General features: G+C 38.5%; 5 protein-coding genes across 11 annotated transcripts; 3 read left to right on the forward strand and 2 right to left on the reverse strand.

Moving 5' to 3' along the window:
• The first annotated feature begins 349 nt into the window (after positions 1 to 349).
• On the forward strand, positions 350 to 5498 carry LOC107224311 (sterol O-acyltransferase 1). 2 transcript variants are annotated; one of them, XM_046737851.1, is made up of 9 exons: positions 352 to 766; positions 1035 to 1135; positions 2000 to 2142; positions 2311 to 2481; positions 2704 to 2852; positions 3021 to 3160; positions 3461 to 3627; positions 3711 to 3984; positions 4459 to 5498. In XM_046737851.1, exons 1-9 carry the CDS (start codon positions 598 to 600, stop codon positions 4897 to 4899), a joined length of 1755 nt encoding a protein of 584 aa, XP_046593807.1. In that variant the 5' UTR covers positions 352 to 597; the 3' UTR covers positions 4900 to 5498. The 2 variants fall into 2 exon arrangements, with proteins under 2 accessions (XP_046593808.1, XP_046593807.1); XM_046737852.1 differs by lacking the exon at positions 2311 to 2481 and having other exon boundaries at positions 350 to 766.
• On the reverse strand, positions 5128 to 13377 carry LOC107224316 (mediator of RNA polymerase II transcription subunit 1). 2 transcript variants are annotated; one of them, XM_046737848.1, is made up of 8 exons: positions 13162 to 13377; positions 12583 to 12722; positions 12362 to 12495; positions 12104 to 12239; positions 11772 to 11991; positions 11481 to 11706; positions 11116 to 11347; positions 5128 to 10984 (listed from the first exon to the last, which is right to left on the reverse strand). In XM_046737848.1, exons 1-8 carry the CDS (start codon positions 13220 to 13222, stop codon positions 7208 to 7210), a joined length of 4926 nt encoding a protein of 1641 aa, XP_046593804.1. In that variant the 5' UTR covers positions 13223 to 13377; the 3' UTR covers positions 5128 to 7207. The 2 variants fall into 2 exon arrangements, with proteins under 2 accessions (XP_046593804.1, XP_015519810.1); XM_015664324.2 differs by having other exon boundaries at positions 12583 to 12725; positions 13162 to 13376.
• A 738-nt stretch (positions 13378 to 14115) lies between these two features.
• On the forward strand, positions 14116 to 19129 carry LOC107224317 (double-stranded RNA-specific editase 1). 5 transcript variants are annotated; one of them, XM_046737855.1, is made up of 7 exons: positions 14119 to 14314; positions 14660 to 14712; positions 16096 to 16126; positions 16709 to 17189; positions 17487 to 17656; positions 17815 to 18361; positions 18460 to 19129. In XM_046737855.1, exons 4-7 carry the CDS (start codon positions 16742 to 16744, stop codon positions 18573 to 18575), a joined length of 1281 nt encoding a protein of 426 aa, XP_046593811.1. In that variant the 5' UTR covers positions 14119 to 14314; positions 14660 to 14712; positions 16096 to 16126; positions 16709 to 16741; the 3' UTR covers positions 18576 to 19129. The 5 variants fall into 5 exon arrangements, with proteins under 5 accessions (XP_015519811.1, XP_015519812.1, XP_046593811.1 ...); XM_015664325.2 differs by lacking the exon at positions 16096 to 16126 and having other exon boundaries at positions 14116 to 14314; XM_015664326.2 differs by lacking the exon at positions 16096 to 16126 and having other exon boundaries at positions 14116 to 14314; positions 16754 to 17189.
• On the reverse strand, positions 18645 to 20592 carry LOC107224318 (intraflagellar transport protein 22 homolog). Its single transcript, XM_015664327.2, has 4 exons — positions 20057 to 20592; positions 19730 to 19899; positions 19469 to 19668; positions 18645 to 19391 (listed from the first exon to the last, which is right to left on the reverse strand). The coding sequence occupies exons 1-4, from the start codon at positions 20102 to 20104 to the stop codon at positions 19222 to 19224; spliced, it is 588 nt and encodes a 195-aa protein (XP_015519813.1). The 5' UTR covers positions 20105 to 20592; the 3' UTR covers positions 18645 to 19221.
• Positions 20593 to 20736: 144 nt separating this feature from the next.
• LOC107224313 (3'-5' ssDNA/RNA exonuclease TatD) lies at positions 20737 to 22370 on the forward strand. Its single transcript, XM_015664321.2, has one exon. The coding sequence runs from the start codon at positions 21090 to 21092 to the stop codon at positions 22026 to 22028; it is 939 nt and encodes a 312-aa protein (XP_015519807.1). The 5' UTR covers positions 20737 to 21089; the 3' UTR covers positions 22029 to 22370.
• The last annotated feature ends 88 nt before the right edge of the window (positions 22371 to 22458 follow it).

Genomic DNA, 22458 nt, shown 5'->3' on the forward strand with positions numbered 1-22458 from the left:
TTGCAGTAATCGTTTTCTGACGAAACTTGGGTTTCATCACAGCAACAGAACTGCGAAATTGATTCGCACAATCTGCGTCGACAAAAAGCATAATTACAATAATCCCATGCTTCGGATCTATCGTAAAAATTGGATCGCGCTCCGCGCGACTCGTCAAGCCGCGAATTGTAACTGGCAAATGATCATAGATCCTCCTCTTCCTCTCCTCTTGTACATCACGCCCATTTAACCATCCAGACGGTCGTTGTCACCCCGTACTCCAGCACGTAGTAATTTCGTTCTCGAGATAAGCGTTAGTAGCCAGAGCGCGGGGGATCCAAGAGCGAGGATCACCCAATCGACAAACCTCAGAATCAGCAGTTGAACTGCGATCAACGAAGCGCGCTCGTCACAGCGAAGACCGGCTATAAGTTAGCCAGCAGCGTGCCGACGATGGTCCCGTTGGGCCCCGATTTATAACTTTTAATCAAACCCGTGGTCATCGGAACCAACATATCGCGACAGCTTATCCGTATCTGTTCAGACATCTACTTGCGGCCACCATCAGACGCACGATCACTATGTCCGAGTGATATTTATGATTAGTATAGTGGATCTATGATAATGGATTGCGCCAACGGCTCTCTTCACGACATGGAAGAAAGTATAGTGAAGCCTACAGTTGTTGCGAATGATAAACTGCCCGAAGATCGTCGTGCAGACCTTCCTTACATTCGTCGGAACGCTGTTATCACACGGTCGAAAGAAGCCCTGCAAAAATTTGATCGTGAGTAATTTAGAAATTTTTTTTATTTTTTTTTATTATCTCCCTGTTCAACGATGATCAGTGCCGCGTACTTACTTTGTTTATGAGAGTTATATCACACCGTAATTGCGGCGCAAACAGTTCATACAATTAGTTTGATTGTACGTCGAGTGTTTGAGATAATTTTTTTTTTTTTTTTTTTCGTTTATTATACTGCTCATCGTCCACTGAGAGATATTTACATGTACTGGTATTAGAATTTGTACTGATTTGATTTGTTCCTCGACAGCCAACGAGGACCGGAAATCTTCTGCAGCCAATGAAACGACGGCAGTCGGTGACGATATTCTGCGAAGCATATCGGTTGAAAAGATACGGGATCTGATGCAGGTGCGTGATTCGTTTATCATTTGTATAATTTCATATATTTTACAGAATTATGCAAAATTTTTATTACGTATAGCCAAGAATGTAGGAACTAGATATAATTGCAGAGATTTAAGGATGAGCAATTAGCATTGCAAATATTGCAAGTATTGATGATATATCTCAGGGATTTTCACTGACCCTGAATAATTGATCAACACGAAGTTCTTACTCATGAATATTTACGTCAGCTATAAGAGCTGAGTATGTACGATCACATGGCAAAGTTCTTTGTTTTGTATCAGAGAATCTAACGCCTATAGCTGATTGGAAATCAAAACAAATCATTATGGCGGATGACTCTTTACGACATCCGCGGGATCAACGCAAGCGACCCGCATGAATGACGATCATTACTGTTGTATTTTCTTATTATTTAATTATTTCTTTTCTCTGCAAACCGCACTATTGTGTATCGCAATGTCGGACTTTGCACAACACTATAATTACGCGATGCTTCTTCTATCGCACGTGCATACATACATTTCGCCACCTATAGTATATTTATAAGAATCGAGATGTTATTACGGCTAGAAGAGAAAGAAATGAAAAAAGGCACATAATAAACTACTAAAGATCGTGGCTTATTGACACAGGCTTACGTATATATACATAATATATGTTAGATACATGCACGCACTGTGATCTCGCGGTCAAAACTCGTTCCACATTTTTGAATTTACCGAGAAGAGTCACATATATATATCAGATGTGATAAATGCAAAAATGTGGAACGAGTTTTGACCGCGAGATCACAATGCGTGCATGTAATAACGATATATCTACGTGCGATATAAAAGTATGAAAAGTATATTATTTTACTTACAGCAAATGGAAAGTGATGTTATGGAACAAGTCGGCAATCAAATCAAACTGATAATGTCCGGAGTTTTGCAGCAATTGGAGGAAATGCAGCCTGGAAAACAGACGGACGATTTATTTCAGGAAACAACAAAATATAGTAACAGGCAGTGAGTTGGAGATATTAAAGTTCAAACTATTACATTAGCTGTATCAAGTTACCTACTATACCAACCATATATCAATGGATTATTATTTTTTTGCCGCACTATATGTATTTATATACATAATATATTTACAGTGGTCAATGTATGCACTGTTACTACCTTTGTTTGCAGAAAATCGTTAAAGGATGGATCCCTACCGGAGAAGAAATTTTTAATGAGGAATTCTTTACTCACAGACTTATTTAAAATCAAACATATAAAAACAATTTATCACATATTTATAGTTATTCTAATTATTCTCTTCATAAACACTGCAGTCTATGACATCGTGGATACCGGTTCGTAAGTACACCAAGTATACAATGGAACCTGTTACTACAGGATCCCACGATTATGGATCAGTGTATAAAAAAATTTCGATCATTTATAGTACATACGTGTAATTGTTGATGAATTTTTTTGTTCTTCAAATACTATCATTTGAAGTTCAAATATATATTACAAAGCGACCGACGCAATGAGGATAAATAACAAGGCGGTCTGTAGTTTTCTTTTTGTTTACAGAACTAATTTTGGCATATCCACGATAATGATGGCTTTTGGCAAATTTAATAAAGTACTATGGATATGGTCCGGCATGCTGGCTTCGACGTTTGTAGTTTACGTCGCTTTCAGTGTCTGGGCTCATCAACGGATTCACATTGCGCCAAAATGTATGTATGTACACATTACATATTTACGCTTCATTGCACGAAATACCTATTTATTTTCAAATTTATGTTCACTTTGAATTTTGTATAAACAATTATTAACTCAACCTAACGAAAATTCTAATTCTGTGCGTGTTCTTTTTTTTTTTATCTTTCTTTCTCTTCTTACAGCTATTCAATTAAAGATTTGGGATTATAGCTGGCTGATCGCTTTAATCGTCTATCAAATTTTATTTATCATATTCCCAGCAAACTCATTGCTTACAGAAGATCTGCCTCCAGCATCTAGTGTTGCTGTACTAATGGAACAGGTGTAGTTACCAATTTTTTCTTTCATCAAAAGTCCTATTGCACATTTAACCCGTTACTCCATTATCAATTCAATATTCTTTATATGCCACCGCACATTCAACTGAACACTCTGTCTTTGCGATTACAACAGAATCCATTTCAAACGTATAATTAATTCCACGAATCAATCATGGTAACCGCATCTCGGTGCACTGATTGCCACAGGTCAAAATATTCGAGTGGCAAGTTGGACTAATAAAAACAACACACATTGCACACAAAGAAGTTGATGATAATTTCACGAGTATACAAATTTCCAGGTTCGTTTAGTTATGAAAACGCACGCGTTTGTGAGAAGTGCGGCACCCCGTACTTTAAACTATAAACCACACACGGAACAGACAAACGCATCAATCTGTCCCGGATTTACAAAGTTTTTGTACTACTTATTTTGTCCGACGTTGATATATCGGGACGATTATCCACGGTAAATGATCATCCTCTAAATAATTAATTTAGATTCTTTACAGCAACTACCGTCAGCCCTAATTTCGTATTTCTCATTTTCAGAACGAAAGTAATTCGATGGCGAGTCGTGGTTTGGAGTTACACGGAAGTCATATTGGTCGTGTTCTACATGGCATTTATATTCGAACGTCTTTTGATACCAGTTTTTAGGCAATTCGGCGCCAGTCCACTCGAACCGCGAGCGTTAGTGCTTAGCGTGTTTGGAACGATGATGCCAGGAACATTGGCCTTTCTTTGCGGTTTTTATTGCTTACTTCATTCCTGGATGAACGCCTCTGCAGAACTGCTGCGATTTGCAGACAGAATGTTCTACAAGGTACGCGTCATATATGTTTTGCGAGTACATTTCACGAGCTGATTCTTTGGTATTCCGGAGTATCATTAAGGGTGAAATTACGATGAAATCACTCTTGCCATCGTTTCATTTCACATGAATTAGCCCGCGATTACTGTTGTGAACTGAAAACGACCATATAGTCGAAATTTAATCGCAAGTGACGCGTCCGGCGCGTCGACGGCGGCCATGTTTGTTTCATTGTGCCAGAGTTTGAATGCGTAATTAGATTGGCAAATGTTTGAAAAACCTGTTTTCATTAACGTGGCTAAATTTTAAGCTCACTGAGCTGCTTCGCGCGAAAAATTTGTAATCCACCGAGTTATTGCATCACATATAAATTCAAAAATTTATTTTGAGTACCTACTTCACTTGCTAATGCGCATTGCACTTGCATGTTCAAGTGTCCTTTCAATTTCGCTATTCTAATATCACACTACCTCTTTGCCCAAACAGGACTGGTGGAACTCAACGTCGTACGACGCGTATTACCGTACTTGGAATGTTGTAGTGCACGACTGGCTGTACACATACATATACAAAGATATTTATGAAATAATTGCTCCGCGAAACAAGATGCTTTCAACATTTATGGTTTTTTCAGTATCGGCAATTTTCCACGAATACATATTAGCATTTGCGTTTAGATTCTTTTACCCGGTGCTGTTAGTAATGTTCGGTGGTATCGGTTTAATATTAGTATTTCTAACTCGAAAAAACGAACAAGCAGGGGGTAACGTTTTTATGTGGCTAACGTTGTGCATGGGCACCGGAATGATACTGAGTTTATATTCAATGGAATATTACGCTAGGATTAATTGTCCACCTTACAAAGACGAGTTTTTGGATTTATTTATACCGAGAAGTTGGACTTGTCACCGTTTATCTAATTCTTAATTTTCTGAGCGTTGAGATGTTTAATAGAAATATTCAAATATGAAGTATGGTCATAGCTGATCAGAATCTGAGAAAAATGCTGCTGCTATCGCTTTAGATAAAATACAATTATATCTATAATATAAGTTCTAGAAAGTGAAATTTTCTCCAGAAACAATAACTACGTCGTAATTGATAGTTCTTAATGGATTTATCTATAATTGCATTTGATCTCCTCTTTTTTTTTTATATATCAATTGGTTTTAGTTGTACGCTTCACGAAATTGTAAAGACTGTTATACCCAAGCTGCATGAAGCAATGTATAGATATACAGAACGGGAGTAGCACATCTGACAGAACAAATTTATAGTGTATATGAATGGCTATGTTACTGGACATATATTTGCAATAATCATAATTGGCATATATCTCTCTCTCTCTCTCTCTCTCCTTCACTCTCTCGCTGTTTCATTTTTCCGTAGTATTTTTTTTTAAAGCCGATGTAGTTAGTAATTATATGTATAGGTTTGTAAGTATAGATTTCTACAAAAAAATTAACATAACAAATTGTAAGGTACAAAAGCTATTGTATTTTACAAATAAATCTATCAAAATGTAACACTGTAATCGTCATATGTATTATATACCTACTTATTCTCATCCAATTTAGTTATACCACACTTGATTACATTTTTCATTCAAAATTATCTCAATGCAACGAGTGTTTCTTTTTTCTTATCTTTTTTTTTTACCAGAAATAAGGCTTAACAACAACATTTATTATCAAGTCTTATACATACATTTCTTATACTCATTATTGATACAATAGAACCTCTTCTCTATACAATTTAATTTACGATTTATATACTGTGTAAGTTGTAATTTTTCATTTCGTTAGTTTGTTTGTATTTCGTTTTGCATTCTCAGCCATCAAAGGACAAAAACCAAGAGATGAGAATTATTGTTCACTTGATTAACATTAAAGGCATATTTTAAATGAATCCTAAATTGAAGTAAATAAAAAATGAAAATAACAAGTCTGCAGATAAAGCAAGATAAGCTAACTAGATAAAGTAGTTCCAATAAATTAATCAACATACATATGATACTACTGATGGTAATGAATTTCAATGTCTCCGTATTTACAAATCGTGCGTTATGCATGACTAATTGTTATTTTTATTATTGTTATGACATGAATGGTGCATTTAATAAAAAATAAATAATAATATTGTAAACATAAGTTATAATTCTATCTTCTTATTTTCCTCCTTTCCTCTATTATGTTTAATAAAATATCCTTCATCTCGTGGTTTTTATTGCTATAACGGAAAATTGTCTTTTTTTCTTCAATGATACTATACAATTCAACATTATTATATCTTCGTATTATATAATGATGAGTAGATTGTGGTTCAACCAATAAAAATCTGGTTTACATTACATACACCTGACCACTTTACTTCTCATGTCAATATGTACCTGTGCAAATATTACGTTTGTACCAGTCATTAAATTACTCTCACATTACAATTACTTAGAATTATTCATCATCTTTTTCTCACATAGTGTTTCGCTTGAAATAACAATTATTATTTCATTTTATTTCACTTCGTTAATTCATAATTACCATTATGGCAGCACTTGATTACTTAAAGCTAATATCGAATATCGATTCTTGATTTATATGTGTGTTTGTGTGTGTGTGTGTGTGTGTGTGTGTAATATACATACATACATACATACATATATATCTTAGCTACAAATGAAAAGCTTTGTTAAAATTTTTCAGCTAAAATAAATGATTGGCTTCCATTTTTCTGTCCAGCAGTATCTGGTAATAGCTGATCCAAATACTATTTGAAAATCTGTTAGTATCGATGCTAAATTTACATGGCAAGCAGAGACTTTCACCATTTGATGATAAAATTTTATCGATGGGCTTAAGACAATCGTAGTTGCTTTCAATATTAGTACTTCATGACTTATTTGCCGCACAGAAAGATTTCAAAAATTATTTTCTATGAGAATAATGAGAAAATTCCTTGTCCGAATTAGAAAACTTCAATGTAAAGGGAGCTTTTACGTCAATACCTATGGAAGTGCACTTTGGTCACAGATTATTTAAAAATTGAAGAGAATCATTTTTTGGTAAAAAAATAAAATAAAATCTGTAAATTTATTTCCAGAAATAGATTAACAATTAAACGATCAGTACTCGAGAATTCTAACTGTGAAAGAGGACCTGCCCTATATTGGTTATATCTTTTTTAATCTGGACCAGAATAACCATGAGTAATAATTAAGTAGCTAAATTTTAAGTAACCTTCATTTGCCTATACCGACAAGTGCTTCGTCCATTAATTCGTCGTCGGTTATACAGGGAGAGGCGGAGTGAGGAGAAGGCGGTATAACTCTCGGAGAAGGAGCGGGACTTTTTACAATATGAACACTGACTGATGGACTTGGCGGAAAGGTGGGAGGTGGAGGTGGCGGCGTGTTCCTTCGTACAGGTGCAGCTTGCGCCATAGCTCTTTCAGGGACAGTAGTCAATTTCGGTACTTCTTTAGGTGTAGAAAAGTCCAGCAGCATTTCAGCAGCCTCTTGAGAGGACGGTGGCGGTTTTATGGTGGTATCAACTGAAATGCTCCCCGGCTTTTTCTCCTCTTTGTACTTATTCAACGCGGCATCAGCCGGTTTCGTGCTCAAATTGAGACTCTCAGTACCGCTGTTTGTTAGAGGATAAGATTTTTGTGTCGATATGGGATCAGTTTTTGATACAGCGTCATCTTTGCTGGCAGGATTCAATGGAGCGCAGTTAAGAAACTGCGACGGTCTGTTAGCGATATCTTTAATCTCTCTGGATTCCGTGTCTGCTGGCTGCATAGACAAGTTAGTCGGTACGTCAGAATCATGAGGACTGACGGTGGGCGGCGGCATAATCAAGCTTGGACTGCTGTTTCCAATATTAGCAGGCATTAAAGCTGTGCACAAGTTGTCCGGCTTTGATTGAACCTCTCTTCTATCATCTGTCGGCTTTGCATTTGACAGAGAAACAGCTTGGGTTTTCGTAGAATCTGGTTTACTATCTAACAGTTTGCTTACGTCAGTTCTATTATTACTAGTATCTGATGACGTGAGTTTGTCTGCTGGTTTCTTATCCACGTCTGTGTTAGCACGCGCGGACAATTTTGGTATTTGAAATTTAGTATCCAGTTGTTTCATCAGTCCCTCGACAACAAGCTGAGGCGGTAGATTAGGTAGATTTGACATTGATGCATGTGCTGCCAATAGTTTAAAGGCTCTTTCGCTCTCGCTCTCTTCCCGCAACGCAGATGGGCTTGAAGTTTTTCTAATGTCTGAACCTTTAGAACCAAATATATTCTTCTCCCCAGATTTTGGTGGCCTTGGTTTGTCCCTGTTGCGACTCAGATCCGTTGCACCTGAGCTATTCATTTTGGGGGAACCAGACGACTTTGCTGAAACACCCTTTGCTAGTAAACCACCCGATCCTGAGTTAGATCCAGAAGCGGATTTTTGAACAGAAGGCACTTTTTGACTGGCAAGATTTGCTTTATTGCCGCTGTTCCCAGATCCTGAACTGCCCGGCAATTTCAGGGGGACTTGTTGCTGTGGTTTCTTAGACGCAGGGCCTGAATTCACTCCTGGTTTAAGACCAGTGTGAGTCTTTGGTGACCCGTTGCCGGAGCTGGATGAAGATCCTGATGAAGATTTTAGATTAGGACTAGACTTAGAGTCTTTTGTTCCTTTTTTATTGATCGTGATTTTCATTTCAGAACTATGTTTTACCATGTATTCAGCTGGATTTTTAGTATCCACAGGTGTCTTGCTACCGCTTTTACCCTCACCAACTTTATTAGAACTAACTCGGTCCTTTTGACTACCCTTAGACCCGCCGTTACCATCTTCTGTACAATGTTGGGCATTCTTAAGTTTGTCAATAACAGCACTAAGTGAGCCTTTTCTATTCCTTGCTTGTTGTTGAGCAGTAGCTGATTTTCCAATATCCGAACCACCTGACGGAGGCGTGCTGCCTCCACTGCTCGGCAGAGACGGAGGAGTCTCAGCGTTTGGATTTAAATCCAATTGTTTTAACTTTGCGCTAGATGATTTCAATTTTGGACTCTGGTGTCCGGACCCGCTAAAAGTCAGAGAGGATGTTTTCCTCTCTTTATCTCTATTCGAATCTTTATTAGAAGACTTTGCTTTTGGCATACCGTCGCTATTCTTGCTTGATGGTGAATTAGCTGCAGATTTTAAAGCTGACATGCTGGGTTTTCCGGCACTGGCTGAGCTCCCGTGTTTTGGCGATGAAGTACCATGTTTTGGGCTGACACTCGCCGGTATCGTCGTATGTTTAGGGCTATTGTAAACAGGTGAATGTTTGGGACTTTGTATTGGTTTGTTAACAGGTTGCTTTAGGGTAGGGCTCGACTTTCCAACAAGAGCTAACGGACTAGTATGCGTAGGAGACGGACTAAATTTTCTGAGCGTAGCTGCAGGTGACGAAGGTCTTGTTGTCAGATTTGGAGGAGATTCGGTAGGTTTAATACTCACCGAAACAGGTTTTGACAGAGGATCTGGCTTCAACGGTAGCTTGTCCGGAGGTCCCATAGGACTGTCTTCTCTCTTCCGTTTTCTCTTCTTCTCTAGTTTATTTTTATCCTCTGTCTTATTTTTTGAACTCTTCCTGTCCCTACGCTCATCTGTCAAGTTTTTTGAAGCCGGACCGGCAATTGGTGTGATGGTGATCGAGCTAGGAAGGCTAGTTTGCGGAGACGAAGCTATAGGTATAATCTCAATGCCGGGTCGCCTTTCTAGCCCCATTCCTGTCAATACAGAATTATAATTTGATGATTGTGCAATTCCGCTGCTGGAAATAGGCGTTATACTAACTGACGGTGGAACCAAATTTTTATTGTCCTCAAATAAATTAGGGCTCTTCTTGTCTTCGCGTTTCTTAGACTTTCTCTCTCGCTTCAATAGTTCCTCAACATCTTGCAAGTCGTGAACTTCAACGATTTCACTTTCATTCTCCATGTCGTAATCTGAGCTTTTATCAGTTCCTAAAATATCAGCATGGTCTAGATTACACAAATCAAGACCACTTGCAAGACTAGCAGCCGAAGTTGGTGTCGGAGTTCTAAGCTCGTTTGGATTATCTCTACTAGTAGGTGTGCCTAAAGGTGTCGAATCAGAACTAGAACTTTCCAAGAGGATTTCACTCATCTCCTCACCTTTCCTCTTCGGACTTCTCCATAACCCGTCAGCTGTTTTTCTTTTTCTCGCTTTCTTAGAAGGTCGCTCTACTAACGGATTAATCAAACCTGCAGAGTTTTTAGCTTGACCAAGAAGCGCCCCAAGTTGCAGAGGATTCAACATAGCAGTGGTTGTATCGGAATGGCCGGAAAAAGACGGAAAACCGATACTATTCTCCGTTCCGGCTTCTAAAAAAGACTGCTGCGACGATTGTTGCCTACCGATACCTCCGCTACCGTTCAATCCCGGTTCCTGTTTGATCTTTACATCTCCACTGGTGAAATCTGGCATACCTGTACCATTGTGTCCATTCTGGTCTCTGCCAGGACCAAGATTAACATTATAATTACCGCCATTGCTATTCATTGCGTTAGAATTAGCAGGATTCCTACCCTCCCAAGTCTTTATCAACGTTCTCATTGTTACGGGGATGCTAAGGCATTTCTGCAACACTTTACCAGCCAGTTCTGACGAAGACTCACTGTTGCTCATGCTAACTCCGTATAATTTACATTTCAAGTTTGATATGTCCGACAGATCGAGTTCTGCTGTCGCCATTGTTTCTTCAAAGGGGTGCTCAAGGCTGACCGAAAGATGTTGCCAAGACAAAGCACTGACCTCAAACATCACCGTGTGTTCAGGGTCTTGCCGTGCCATGGGTCTAACGCAGCTTGCAAGTAACGAATTGAAAAGTGCCTGCTGCCTGAGGTACACCAGGATCTGGGGAACGTGGGCAGGATGCGTAAACGGGATGCTGCTGACCAGCACCCCTTCCATATTCCGGTTTTCTGTCATGAAGTAGCAATGCTGCTGATCCGGCAATGTCTGTTAATAAAATACTGGATGAACACGGCATAACATGTAAAATGGATAATATTCACGAGTAATGACGAGTTTCGCGAAAGTTTTACGATTTCACAAAAAATCTATTCGACTACGGGTAATTTGGAACTTACCACAAAAAGGCCTTTGTTATTATGACAATCCAGTCGACCGTCGCTTGCGTGTTGTACTACCAGACTTAATAATGGATGTGGGGATGAAATATCACCACATTCTAGTTCCGTGACTTTTTGTATTCTGTGAACTAATTCCAGGCACAGTGGCATCTTTTTCGCCAATTTCAAAGTGAAACAAGCAGGTAACATTGAAGAGTTTGCTCCAGTTAATATAGCGTATGAAGGGGTGCTACAGAATGAGGAAGAAAATCAAGTGTTAAGTTAAATTCAACGCACGTGGAAAATTTGTTGAACTAGGTATTAGCCGAGACAGTGATGTAATCGCTATTGGCATGAAAACTATATCTCTAAAATAGTCTAACCTTTTTCCAGACGGTGTTCGATTAATAGTAATGATATTGGAGGTCGGTAGCTTATGAGCTGTTGAACCTTCCATACACACTGTGACAGAATGGCCAATTTTTCGGGAGACAATAGCTTCAGAGCTGAGGATTTCATAGTTCCGATTTCCCTGGTCAATTAGGTCGTATGGTGAAACAAAATAAATTAGTTTCATCGCGTGGCCTCCTTTTCTCTTCTCCAAAATTCCTGAATTAACAAACAGGTTATTTAATCTAGTATAAGAATTGGTAAATAATAAAATAAATACTAACCAACTGGGCTTTTGTGTACAATATTGAAATGTTCCTTCATAAAGGTTTGCAAATGGGCTATGGTACCCAAGTCTGCTTCGAGGGACTGCAAAGCACTGAAAGCTTTGCATTTGACCTTTTTTTCAGCATTCAGCTGATAGATAGAGGCCAATCCTTCCAGTTGAGCCGTAAAGTCAACAAAATCTCCTCGGGACAAACAGGTGACCAACTCTTTGCAACTCTGTCAAATTATATTTCTTTTTATTACTCTTGTTAGCGTTAGATCTAGTTCAGATAACTCTTTTCCATTAAGATGTGTCATAAAATTTTTAATTACTCAAACAAATTCGTACCTGCTGCTCGTTTTTCCCTTCATGATGAATTTTGACATCTTTGACAGCACCAGTTGATTCCAAAAGAACTTCTAGATAAAACATATCCGATGATATAAACAGTTGTGTACCAGAAGTCCCCAACATGAATTTAAGTCTGCAATAAAACATTCAAGATACGATGAGTATAAAATGTCTGAATAGCTGCACATTGGGTACATTTCGCACGGGTTAAACATATCTGAAGGTATGATATGAAAGATTTGGAGAACCACTTACCCTAACTGCCTTGTCAGACTTTCTAGTCGTTCTACCATGGACTGCAAAGACGTGACCTTTATGGAATGTTGCAAAGTATCGAGGCATTTTTGCAGTTGATTTTTTTCAACACTGTCAAGGGCGAATCGTTTATCCTATAAATATGTTAGACATATTTAAATTAATCTTTAGAGACTAAGGCTCCTTCTTAAACAGTTAATATCGAGCTCAATTAAACCTACCAGCATGGCCATCCGCAGATTCTTAGCAATTTCGACAAAGGATTTAAAAGAAGCAGCCTTTGAACGAAGCTTCTCCATCAGCAGCTCCATTTGCCATTCTTTTCCCTTGTCCACCGCCGGGCTGCCAACAGCCCCGGGGGCTGCTGGAAAATTCAATTTATTTTCAGCAAGATTTCCATTTGAATTAAAGAGGCGCGTGTGATAAAACCAGCACAATTGATAGACAATGACAATAATGATGCCGGCATAAATTTATACGACTGGTTGTGTAACAAGGGTCTATCTCATAGCAACGCATAACTGATAAATAAACGCGTCAGTGAAAATTATGCACAACTCTTGGCAGATAAACACAGCGTCAGCTGGGGTTTTTGCTAAACGAGCACGTTTTATGTTGGTTGAAAATGAGTGGATAGGATCACGCGAATTTGTTATTGTTTGAACGTGTGCGTGAAATAGCGTAGCAATCAGCGTAATCAACGAATTTTGTGTCCCCCACCAAAGCGCACGCATGTACTATCTCGGTCAGCATAGGATCAGCCGTCGATCGTAAAACATAGATATGATGGAAATACTTACGAAGGCCCTTCTGATTGTTCCCCGCATCCATGTATCCTTTTCCGGATAACACGGATGCCATAATACGCTTTAAACACCGTTTCTCTATCCACGCGAGGTCAACACATTTTACATTCCAACGGCAGCATCTTGCTCGTTTGCTGCTTCACTCCACTTAGCTCAGCAGACCTCGCTTTCCTAACCTTTGCGCCCCCTTAGCAGTACACCTTTGCGCATCGCGCGTCGATCTTTATCGAATCAGCTGATTGGTCGACATAGCCATCTGCGACAATCGACCCCTCGCGTGATCTTTAAGGGGGTCCCTTGGTCGATTTCGACGTGCATAAATATGTGTAAAGAAATGGCACAGGTGTTAAACTCGAGTAACAGAGAAACACTCAAATAAGTTTTCATTTGACGGAGAAATAAATAAATGGCACTGTAAATTCGTAAAATTCATATCCTTTTTTGCGTTTGAGACACGTGGACTTCAATATTTAGAGATACATGCATCAACGAAACCTTATCATCGAATAAATATTGTTGAAACTGGAAGATTACCGTCGGTAATTGTTGAAAGAGCTCCTGAACGTGCTTTCGGATATCTAACTATACATGATTTGGACAAAATCCAACTACCCGACTTCCCTTCTCCGTTGATCGGCAATCATAGCCATTCTACAACCATTTGCAGTCACTGCCACGGAGACTGTGCAAGGAGCACGAACTCCATGTATACAAATCGTTTCCCAAAATAAGAAGCAATTAATATACGATAAGTACCATAACGGTGAGCGAGGTAGATGAATCACATTGCAAGATCGTCGATTAGTCAATCTTGGGCATCTCTACAACTAATGACATTTCGGTGCTACAGGAACACTAGTGACGCTAGTGGTACAAAACATGAAGCTAACGTTTACGATTAGTGTGACAAGTTTGGTCAATTCACCCATTTGAGTTCATGCTCCTTGTACAATCTCCATAGTCACTGCAGTCACTGACGCTGTGGTTGCGACAAAACGCCATTATCTGTGTGATCGGAATTAGATGTAACGTTATTTGTGTCTTTTGACAAGTTATTGTGGATAGTTTACGACTAAATAATAACCTTTGAACATTGATACCGCAATGTACACCAGGAGCAGAAATAGTCAGGGAAATTACCCAAATGGTAAATCAATTTATGTTAATTCATTTTTACCGAATCTGAGCGGCATACTACAAAATGGATGACGCTAAATTTTCCTTTTTGAGTAAATGCCGGGGCTCGAGACGACGCTCATACTTCTCTATCGAATTAGTCACTCAAATACAAACTCGGAGTATAGAGCCGATTGTATAATAGTTACGACTTAAAACAGAACCGACAACAATAGCCTTTGATTTATTGTACATACCATCCAGTACCTATGTGGTTATTGATTTTTATTCGTTTGTAATTACTTGCTGCAAAGCAATCAATTATTCGAAAGAGAAAAGTAACCCTGAATAATGCTAGGAACTTTTCAAATTCCAGTAAGGGGACAGTCGGGAAACATAAATTCTGGACCAGGATACCAGAATTCAACGGTAATCATTTTTCCATACTGATAATCCAAACCAATGAAAATAATTTTTACTTCACTATTTGTAAATTTTATGTGATTAAAACGCTCATCAAATTGCGTGAAGTATCATTTGGACAAGTACGTTTTATAACTCATGGACCACAAATTGAACAATTGAATAGACAAAGTTTGTATTATATATGTACATACAATATTCTAAATTTTTTAACATCGCAGATCTTTTCTCTTGAAAATTCAATTATTATTGTTAGTATTCATCATCACTTAGTATTACATACACAGAGTTGTGCATTTCTCAAGTCTTCAACTAATTTCTAATAAAATAAACCATCAATCACATTATGATTTATTAGCAAAGATCTAAAATGCGTAAATGTCAAGGTATTTCGACCAATATTTATTATACCTTGAGAACATTAGTATAGATGTATGATAAATTATGCACTTTAAAGTATCGTAGATTCAATGCAATATTATTTATTATTTGACAATGTAAAGTTCAAAATTTCACGGTGTAGGCTTGTTTTTTTTCCTTATCTACTTCTCTTTTATTTGGTTTGTTTTAAGTTTGTACAGGAACACAGGTTGAAAGACTGATTGGACAAGCTGTAATTGAATACTTGGAATATTTGAAATCTTTTGCAAAAATCTTGGAAAGTATTTTTTTCTAGAATCATATTCCACTACCTGCAACTTCAGTATGGAATTACCTACGCGTTTGTTACCTACCCATGCTAATAATGAGGTTGTAGAATTTTCATAGAGTGAAGAAACAGATCTCATTTTAAAGCCAAAACTAAATTGGTAGTAAGAATTGCATAGATATACGTATACCTGTTATTCAATCTCTTTGGTATTGTAAATGCTTGCTATATCTACTTCTTTGCATCATAGTCATCAATTTTTAGCAATTTAATGCCACTCTTGGTGGCAAAAGACACTATTTCGAAACAGTTTGATGAGATCTTTGGACCTCAATTTAATCAATTTATAAACTGTGCTATTTATTCTTCAGCTTTTTTAATCATTTCTAACAGAAGTTTAGGAATTGAATTTTTCATTTTAGTTCTAAACTTTTTAGTACATGATTGAACTGAAATTTTTTCTGGCCACCATTGATCACGGTTCCAAATCAAATAGTTTTTTTTTTTTTCTTAATTCTCTGAAAGTTATCTTATTGCCAGCCCTGATTTAATTAAATATAAATAATCATCACTGCAAAACTTACGAAGTCGATTCAGGATGTTTGACGATCAAAGAAGTAGGCTAGTATTTTAATATTATCCCTGTGTTCCAGTTTCCAATTATGATAAAAGTGCAGAAGTCCGCCTTTATTTGCATGTACTAATTAGTGGTTCCCATCTTCCCCTCTCCTGCAAAGCAGGCCCTAGTAGCTATACAACAATACCGAGGAGGTGCGCCCCGCCAGGGGCAGGCTCGCCAGTTGCCCTCATAGCATAATGCATCCTGAGCCAGTTCCTTAATGATTCGTTCTAAACTCATGTTCTGAACACCTTGGCGATACACGATTTTCTTGCATCTGTTCTATTCCATTGGGTGATACTGCCGACAAGAGCTAAAATCATAAGCACAGAATGAGGACATGGTTTTACATTGTACTAGATTTGAGTTTACTGTCACATATTTTACAAACTACTTGTTTATCTGATATTATGAAATTCTTCATTCTTAGTTGGGCAAGAACAAATGTTATTTTTAATTGTGTAAAGATTGTCAGAGATGATTTATTTCATAAGAAGGTGCAAAAATTTGTGTATCTCTTGATGAATTAGATTGATGTTGTTTTCCAATAGCTGGTCATGGTTTAGTTATGAATTGAGAAACGTCTAGCACTGTTGAAAGGAATATCGGCAGGTGTAAGCTATAGGGGTAGCGTCAGATTGCGTTTGAATACGTGTGCGACGTCGGGCCCTGGTGGGGTAGCACAACCGCAGAGGTTCCTTGTGTAGTGGCGAGACCCACCCTATGATTTACAGTATTCGCAACAAGGGAATTTTCAACCGTCTCAAATGTCGGGACAGAATCAGCAGGGACCTTACAAGAATAATCCAGTGCAAAACTCGCCGCAGTTTAAAGCTGCAAATCCAGTACATCAACAACAACAACAGCAGCAACAACAGCAGCAGCAACAGTCGGCCAGAACAACGCAGGGCTCTCAGCCTCCAAAGGCACAGCCAATTACTCAGACACCACCTCAGCAGCAGCAGCAGCAGCAGCCTACCACTCCGCAAACTCCGCGTCTGAAGCCAATCCTCAAGCAACCGTCATCTACTCCACCAGCAGTTACTAGTGCTCCTGTTGCCGCTAGCAGTGTACCTGCTGCACCAACGCCAGTAGCTCAGCCAACAACGCCACCAACTGCTAATAATAATGAGACTAAGACTGAGGATACGAAAGAGAGTATGGATGTCGACAGTCCGGAACAACCGAAATGGAAACGTGGAAGGGTATCTGGCTGTGAGTATGAGATTGAATTTCTTTTTTCGTTCAGTTCACATTATACAATATCTAAATGCTGGATAAATCAGTTTTCTGTTACTGGTGTAAGAGTTATGAATTGACAATTAATGATGAAAATTCACTGCGCAAATTTGAAAGTTGTACAGTTAGCTGCATACTCCAAAGTTTTAGTTGTCGAGTTGTAGCAGTTGAACAACTCGTGTGAACATTAGGACTGATTGATTGTTATTTTACTGAGACTTTCATCGAATTTACACATAATTTGATATACTCACTTGAAACATGTTCATTAAGATAAGGTAAATAAGAAGCTGAAGCGGCTTAGGATGAATCAACGACTGAGGAAGGCTCTACAGCCTAAAAATGCGATCATGGTATTGAATGAGATGAAGACTGGAGTACAATTCACCTTTCCGGAGTCACAAGCAGCCATGCCGAACTCACTATTCGTTGTGCACGCCGAAGTAAGTTTGCATGTAGAAATCGGCATTTGTCACTGAAAGAAACATCCACTGATATATTATCCAGTTATCATCGGAATATTGGATGCCTGCACGCAAATAATCGCAATTCGTTTTGTTATCCAAAATTTAGTAATAAAATGACGAAATTATACTTACAGATTGACGGGAAGACTTACGTTGGCCAAGGATTGTCTAAGCCACTTGCGCGACAGAATGCTGCTGAGAATGCGTTGAAGTGTTTGCTCCTTGAGAAAATGACAACAGCCACAAGTAAAGCACGAATTGACGCTGAATCGGATGGGCAATCGATACAACCAGAATCAGCCCAACAGATTCCACCTATCAAAGAGGAAGGCAACGAAATGGCAATTTGCCCTCCGGAAACGGCTACTGAAGAACAAGATGAAGTGCCCTGGAGTTCTTTGGCTAGTTTTGCTCTCTACAAGCTGTTTTTGGAGTGGCAAAATCAGGGCACTGTAGTCCCAGTACCAAGACCAGGTGTTTCTACTGGGCGTGGTAAGAAGGAGCCAAAGGCTCCGGTTGAAAAAGATTTACCAATAAATGCGATCAACATTCATCCTGTCATGTTGCTCAATCAAATGAAGCCTGGGTTGACATATGTGGAAATTAATCGTACCGGAAACCCACCAAACACAATGTTTACTTTAGCTGTGGAAATCGATGGAAATGAGTATCCTGGTTCTGGTAAGAAATTTCGTAATTACTGATTTCCCGAGTATTTTGCTATTTTGATGCGATTTGTTTATTTTTGAGGGTGATAACAAATCTATTTCTTTTTACAGCCAAGAATAAAAAGGATGCCAAAAAAATGGCAGCTAAAACTGCCTTGTCCGCGCTTTACGGTTTAACATATCCCGAAGAAACAAAGATGGATCATACAGAAGACATGATGTGTTGAATTCTTTTACAAACATCTTGTTGGGGTGATTCGATTTTCCATTTTACACTTACTCTATTTTTCTTTCGCTTGATATTGACGTTTATGTAGATTGTAGAACAACTCTGTGTTTATTCAAGATCATAGATTGTTGAAATCGTGAGTAGTACAAAGGTATTTTTGTTAATTCCGAATCATCTGTTCAATTGATCAAATTTTATTCTGTTTATTTGCTATTATATTAGCAAATACTTTACTTTTATTTCGTAACCTTAAATTTTAATACAGAACAAAAGTATTGAAATTAGAAATGTATTTTATCGAGTAGGATAATATTACGTACAATGTATAATAATTAATAGCTTAAGGACACCTTATTCTTGCGACGTTCAAGTATAGAATATTATCATTGTGGTGAATCCTGCTTTTTCTTTTACTCACGTTGTTTCCGTTTGAAAACACTCATTTTTACCGCTCATTGACAAAAATAATGTATTAAAAAGTAATTCATTATACTATTAATTACTGTTGACTGTAAATCACATGTTAATGCCAAATACAACTTACCACAATCAGATGTTTCATAATTCGCTTACCTCTACATTCAATTTAGTAAGTCACTTTCAACTATTCAAGTAGTAATACTAAGTTGAGTTTAAATTTTTCTTTAAGCGGCAAACAATATATTATCCCGCATAAGACTCATCTCTTCCTGATCTGTGTGCTCTTGCAACTTGCTGATCAGAGTTCCCAAAAACGATTGAAAATCAACTTTCAATTTATTGGCACCTTCTTCAGTATTACAGCTTACTTGCGATATTCTAGACAACTTGGGCGCTGTAATAAAACAGCAAGTTATAATTAATACATAGTTCATGTGAGGAGAAAAATAAAATCACTATATCATTTCTTACACATCTTTTTAGGAATTTCGACACTGATATTATCTTGATCGTGATGAAAGATGACACAATTTGTTGGACCAAGCCCAGTTTGATTAACGAAATAATCGTACAATTGTTCTAGCTCACGAACATAGTCCTGTGATTTACCGTTGTGTACAAAAATCACACCATGACTTTTGTCTCTTACAGCTGGCCAACAGGTCTCGAATCTAAAAGAGATGCAAAGTCATTGACGTAGACGTTGAATCACAGCGATATTGGTTAATTTACCTGTGATCGCCGCTGCAATCCCACAATTCTATTTCAGCTTTGACAAATTTATTCCTGACATTGATGCTTTGTATTTCAAATTCAAGTATTCGAACACCTTTGGTAGGCCTGTGTTCTGATGAAATTTCTGTTGCATCCGCAAGAAAATTTGATATCGTAGTCTTGCCGCTCTGCAAAATATATGAACCATAAATATTGAAATTACAACAATTTTTCTGACTACTAAAAATATCTACGTACATAATATGAAGGCTAAAGCAAAATTTCAAATAATTGTACTGCAAAATTATAAACACGTGCTGTACAGATTTTGTTTGAAAAACTCACTCCGATAGGTCCCACTACTATAATTTTCAATTGCTCGTCGTTACTCATCGCTCAAGAATTGCCTCAGGCTTTCTGTGTCCATACGGTACGTGTATACGTTAGTATTCTATTGCCATGGTAACCAGCAAGGGGCAACAGTTGCCCGCACAATATACATTTCACTACGAATGTCATTTTTCCTTGATATTTTTTCATAAACAGCATTTGTCGCCGATCAATCAATCTTAAAATTTTTCGATTGATGTATTTCGTGTAAGGAAATTTGAACTAATACCAATAATATGTACAGGAAGAGGGACAGCTATTCATTTATTCTCGCTCGAAAATTCTGTGAACCTAATCCTTATGTTATTCCGGTACAACGGAAAAGGTACGCGACCTCTTGGGAGAATTAATCGAAGAATTAGACATCTGAAGCGTGGTTTAATGAACGTCAATCGTGACCCTTGTCAAGGGGATTTATCTAGAGATAAAAATAGCACTCGAGCGGCGCCTGTGCGTCACAAATCAGTCCAATTCGTTAAGCTTCATCCGCAGCAAAGGCAGTCAACGGCAAAGTAGAAACACTGCATACCATTGGTCGAGGAGGTTCGAACGAAGCTTTCGGACCAATCAAAACTGCGAGCGATTTCGGTCGCGAGTGAATGGTTCATTGGGTACCGGCTTTGAGCCAATGAAAGACAAGCGCAGGGGTTGATCACACACACGCACGTAGAGGGGCATATGATCGTGTGCAATCCACAACACTGGTTACAAATGATACACGGTAGAGAAAGCATTAAGCAACGTGTCTGGGAATTAGAGATTACCTCATTGTGGTCTGATCTTTGTTCGTAACAAAAATATTGTAGTAAAAAACTTGACTTTACAGCTGTGATTATCGGTTCGTCAATATATCAAATGCAAGCTAACGTGTTCCGGTAATAACAATAATCATAATAACCGTAGTGAATTGAAAATTTAAATCGGTCCAATTATTGTTAATTCCTTAATTTGCACGTAAAAAAAAATATATATACATAAGTAAAATAGCATGGCCGAAAATGCCAGTGGATCCTGCACGGAGTCGCCAAAGGCTTCCTCAGCGGCGATGACACAATGCTACGAGAATTACATACTGGTTGACGTTGGCGCTAATCTAACAAATAAAAAGTACAGTCGTGACTTAGACAGCGTTATACAGCGGGCAAAGGATTCCGGTGTCAAGAAGATCATGGTCACTGGAGCGAGCATCAGGTCGAGCAAGGAGGCGCTGAGATTGACGAGAATATACCCAGGCACCTTGTACTCAACGGCAGGAGTTCATCCTCACGACGCCAAGTCCTGGGAGGATGACGAGACGTTGCAAGAGCTCGAGAGTATCGCGAGTAATCCGGAGTGTGTCGCAATCGGGGAATGCGGCCTGGACTACAACCGCGACTTCTCTGACCCTGAAACGCAGCGCAATGTATTTCACAAGCAAATCGAACTTGCCTGCCAGCTCAACAAACCATTGATAATTCATGAACGAAGCGCCCAGAGCGATGTACTGGAAGTTCTAAGCCATTACTCGAACCGGTTACCCCCTGTTCTTGTTCACTGTTTCACTGGTACGGCGGAAGAGGCCCAGCTCTACCTGGACCAAGGATTTTACCTCGGCATCACCGGCTATCTCTGTAAGGACAAATCGGACAGCGGCGTCAGGCAGCTTTTGGAAGGAGGACAAGCTCTTCTGGACAGAATCCTTGTTGAAACGGATGCTCCTTTTATGTACCCAAATACAAGGGCCAGCAAACTACCATCTCACGTTAAAGACGCCTTGACTGAGCGCTCCATGACCTTCCTTCATCGGTACTGCACATTTCAACGTAACGAGCCATGTGCCTTGCCTGCGATAGTTGAAATGGTTGCCGCATTCATGCGCAAGTCGCCGGAGGAAGTTGCCCTAGCCACTGCTTTCAATGGTTTGAAATTATTCGGACTCAATCAATGATGATTTATGTCCTGTTTTACTCGTTGCTCAGATTTTCTTCAAAGGGCAGAAAAATGGTGCTAGGAATACGGTGCTCCGAAATGTATTTTTCCTTGTATCAATAGGCAGCTTTTAATCTGCTTCTACAAAAGCGGCCAATTTATTTCCTATCGTATTTATTTATGATTTTTATTTATGCATTCACTCATTCGATACTCTTCAACTGTACGGTTGATCAATCCGTTACGAAATAAACTTTAGACTTTGACTATTTGAGATATTGCAAGACTATTATATTCTCCGCAATAATGATTATATTTGATAAATATTTTCAAAGAAACTAAATTTTTTTTATTATCGCATGAAAAAAAAAAAAAAAAAAACTGCATTTAACTCGCTTCTAAATTCTCTCATTATTCGTAAAGCCAGATAGGAGTCCAATTCTTTTTTT

Source organism: Neodiprion lecontei, chromosome 4 (assembly GCF_021901455.1).
Source record: "Neodiprion lecontei isolate iyNeoLeco1 chromosome 4, iyNeoLeco1.1, whole genome shotgun sequence".
Classification (NCBI taxonomy): domain Eukaryota; kingdom Metazoa; phylum Arthropoda; class Insecta; order Hymenoptera; family Diprionidae; genus Neodiprion; species Neodiprion lecontei.

Excerpts from the sequence above, each read along its gene's own strand:
- LOC107224311 (XM_046737851.1), top strand. The coding sequence starts at position 598 with ATGATAATGGATTGCGCCAACGGCTCTCTTCACGACATGGAAGAAAGT. Across the intron at positions 767-1,034 it reads AGCCCTGCAAAAATTTGATC|CCAACGAGGACCGGAAATCT; the intron begins GTGAGTAATTTA and ends GTTCCTCGACAG. Across the intron at positions 3,985-4,458 it reads CAGACAGAATGTTCTACAAG|GACTGGTGGAACTCAACGTC; the intron begins GTACGCGTCATA and ends TTGCCCAAACAG.
- LOC107224316 (XM_015664324.2), bottom strand. The coding sequence starts at position 13,222 with ATGGCATCCGTGTTATCCGGAAAAGGATACATGGATGCGGGGAACAAT. Across the intron at positions 12,496-12,582 it reads ATCTGCGGATGGCCATGCTG|GATAAACGATTCGCCCTTGA; the intron begins GTAGGTTTAATT and ends ACATATTTATAG. Across the intron at positions 11,992-12,103 it reads AAGGGAAAAACGAGCAGCAG|AGTTGCAAAGAGTTGGTCAC; the intron begins GTACGAATTTGT and ends ATAATTTGACAG.
- LOC107224317 (XM_015664325.2), top strand. The coding sequence starts at position 14,272 with ATGTACACCAGGAGCAGAAATAGTCAGGGAAATTACCCAAATG. Across the intron at positions 14,713-16,708 it reads CAGGATACCAGAATTCAACG|TATTCGCAACAAGGGAATTT; the intron begins GTAATCATTTTT and ends TATGATTTACAG. Across the intron at positions 18,362-18,459 it reads AAATGAGTATCCTGGTTCTG|CCAAGAATAAAAAGGATGCC; the intron begins GTAAGAAATTTC and ends TTCTTTTTACAG.
- LOC107224318 (XM_015664327.2), bottom strand. The coding sequence starts at position 20,104 with ATGAGTAACGACGAGCAATTGAAAATTATAGTAGTGGGACCTATCGGA. Across the intron at positions 19,900-20,056 it reads TAGTAGTGGGACCTATCGGA|AGCGGCAAGACTACGATATC; the intron begins GTGAGTTTTTCA and ends TATATTTTGCAG. Across the intron at positions 19,392-19,468 it reads CGAAATTCCTAAAAAGATGT|CGCCCAAGTTGTCTAGAATA; the intron begins GTAAGAAATGAT and ends GTTTTATTACAG.
- LOC107224313 (XM_015664321.2), top strand. The coding sequence starts at position 21,090 with ATGGCCGAAAATGCCAGTGGATCCTGCACGGAGTCGCCAAAGGCTTCC.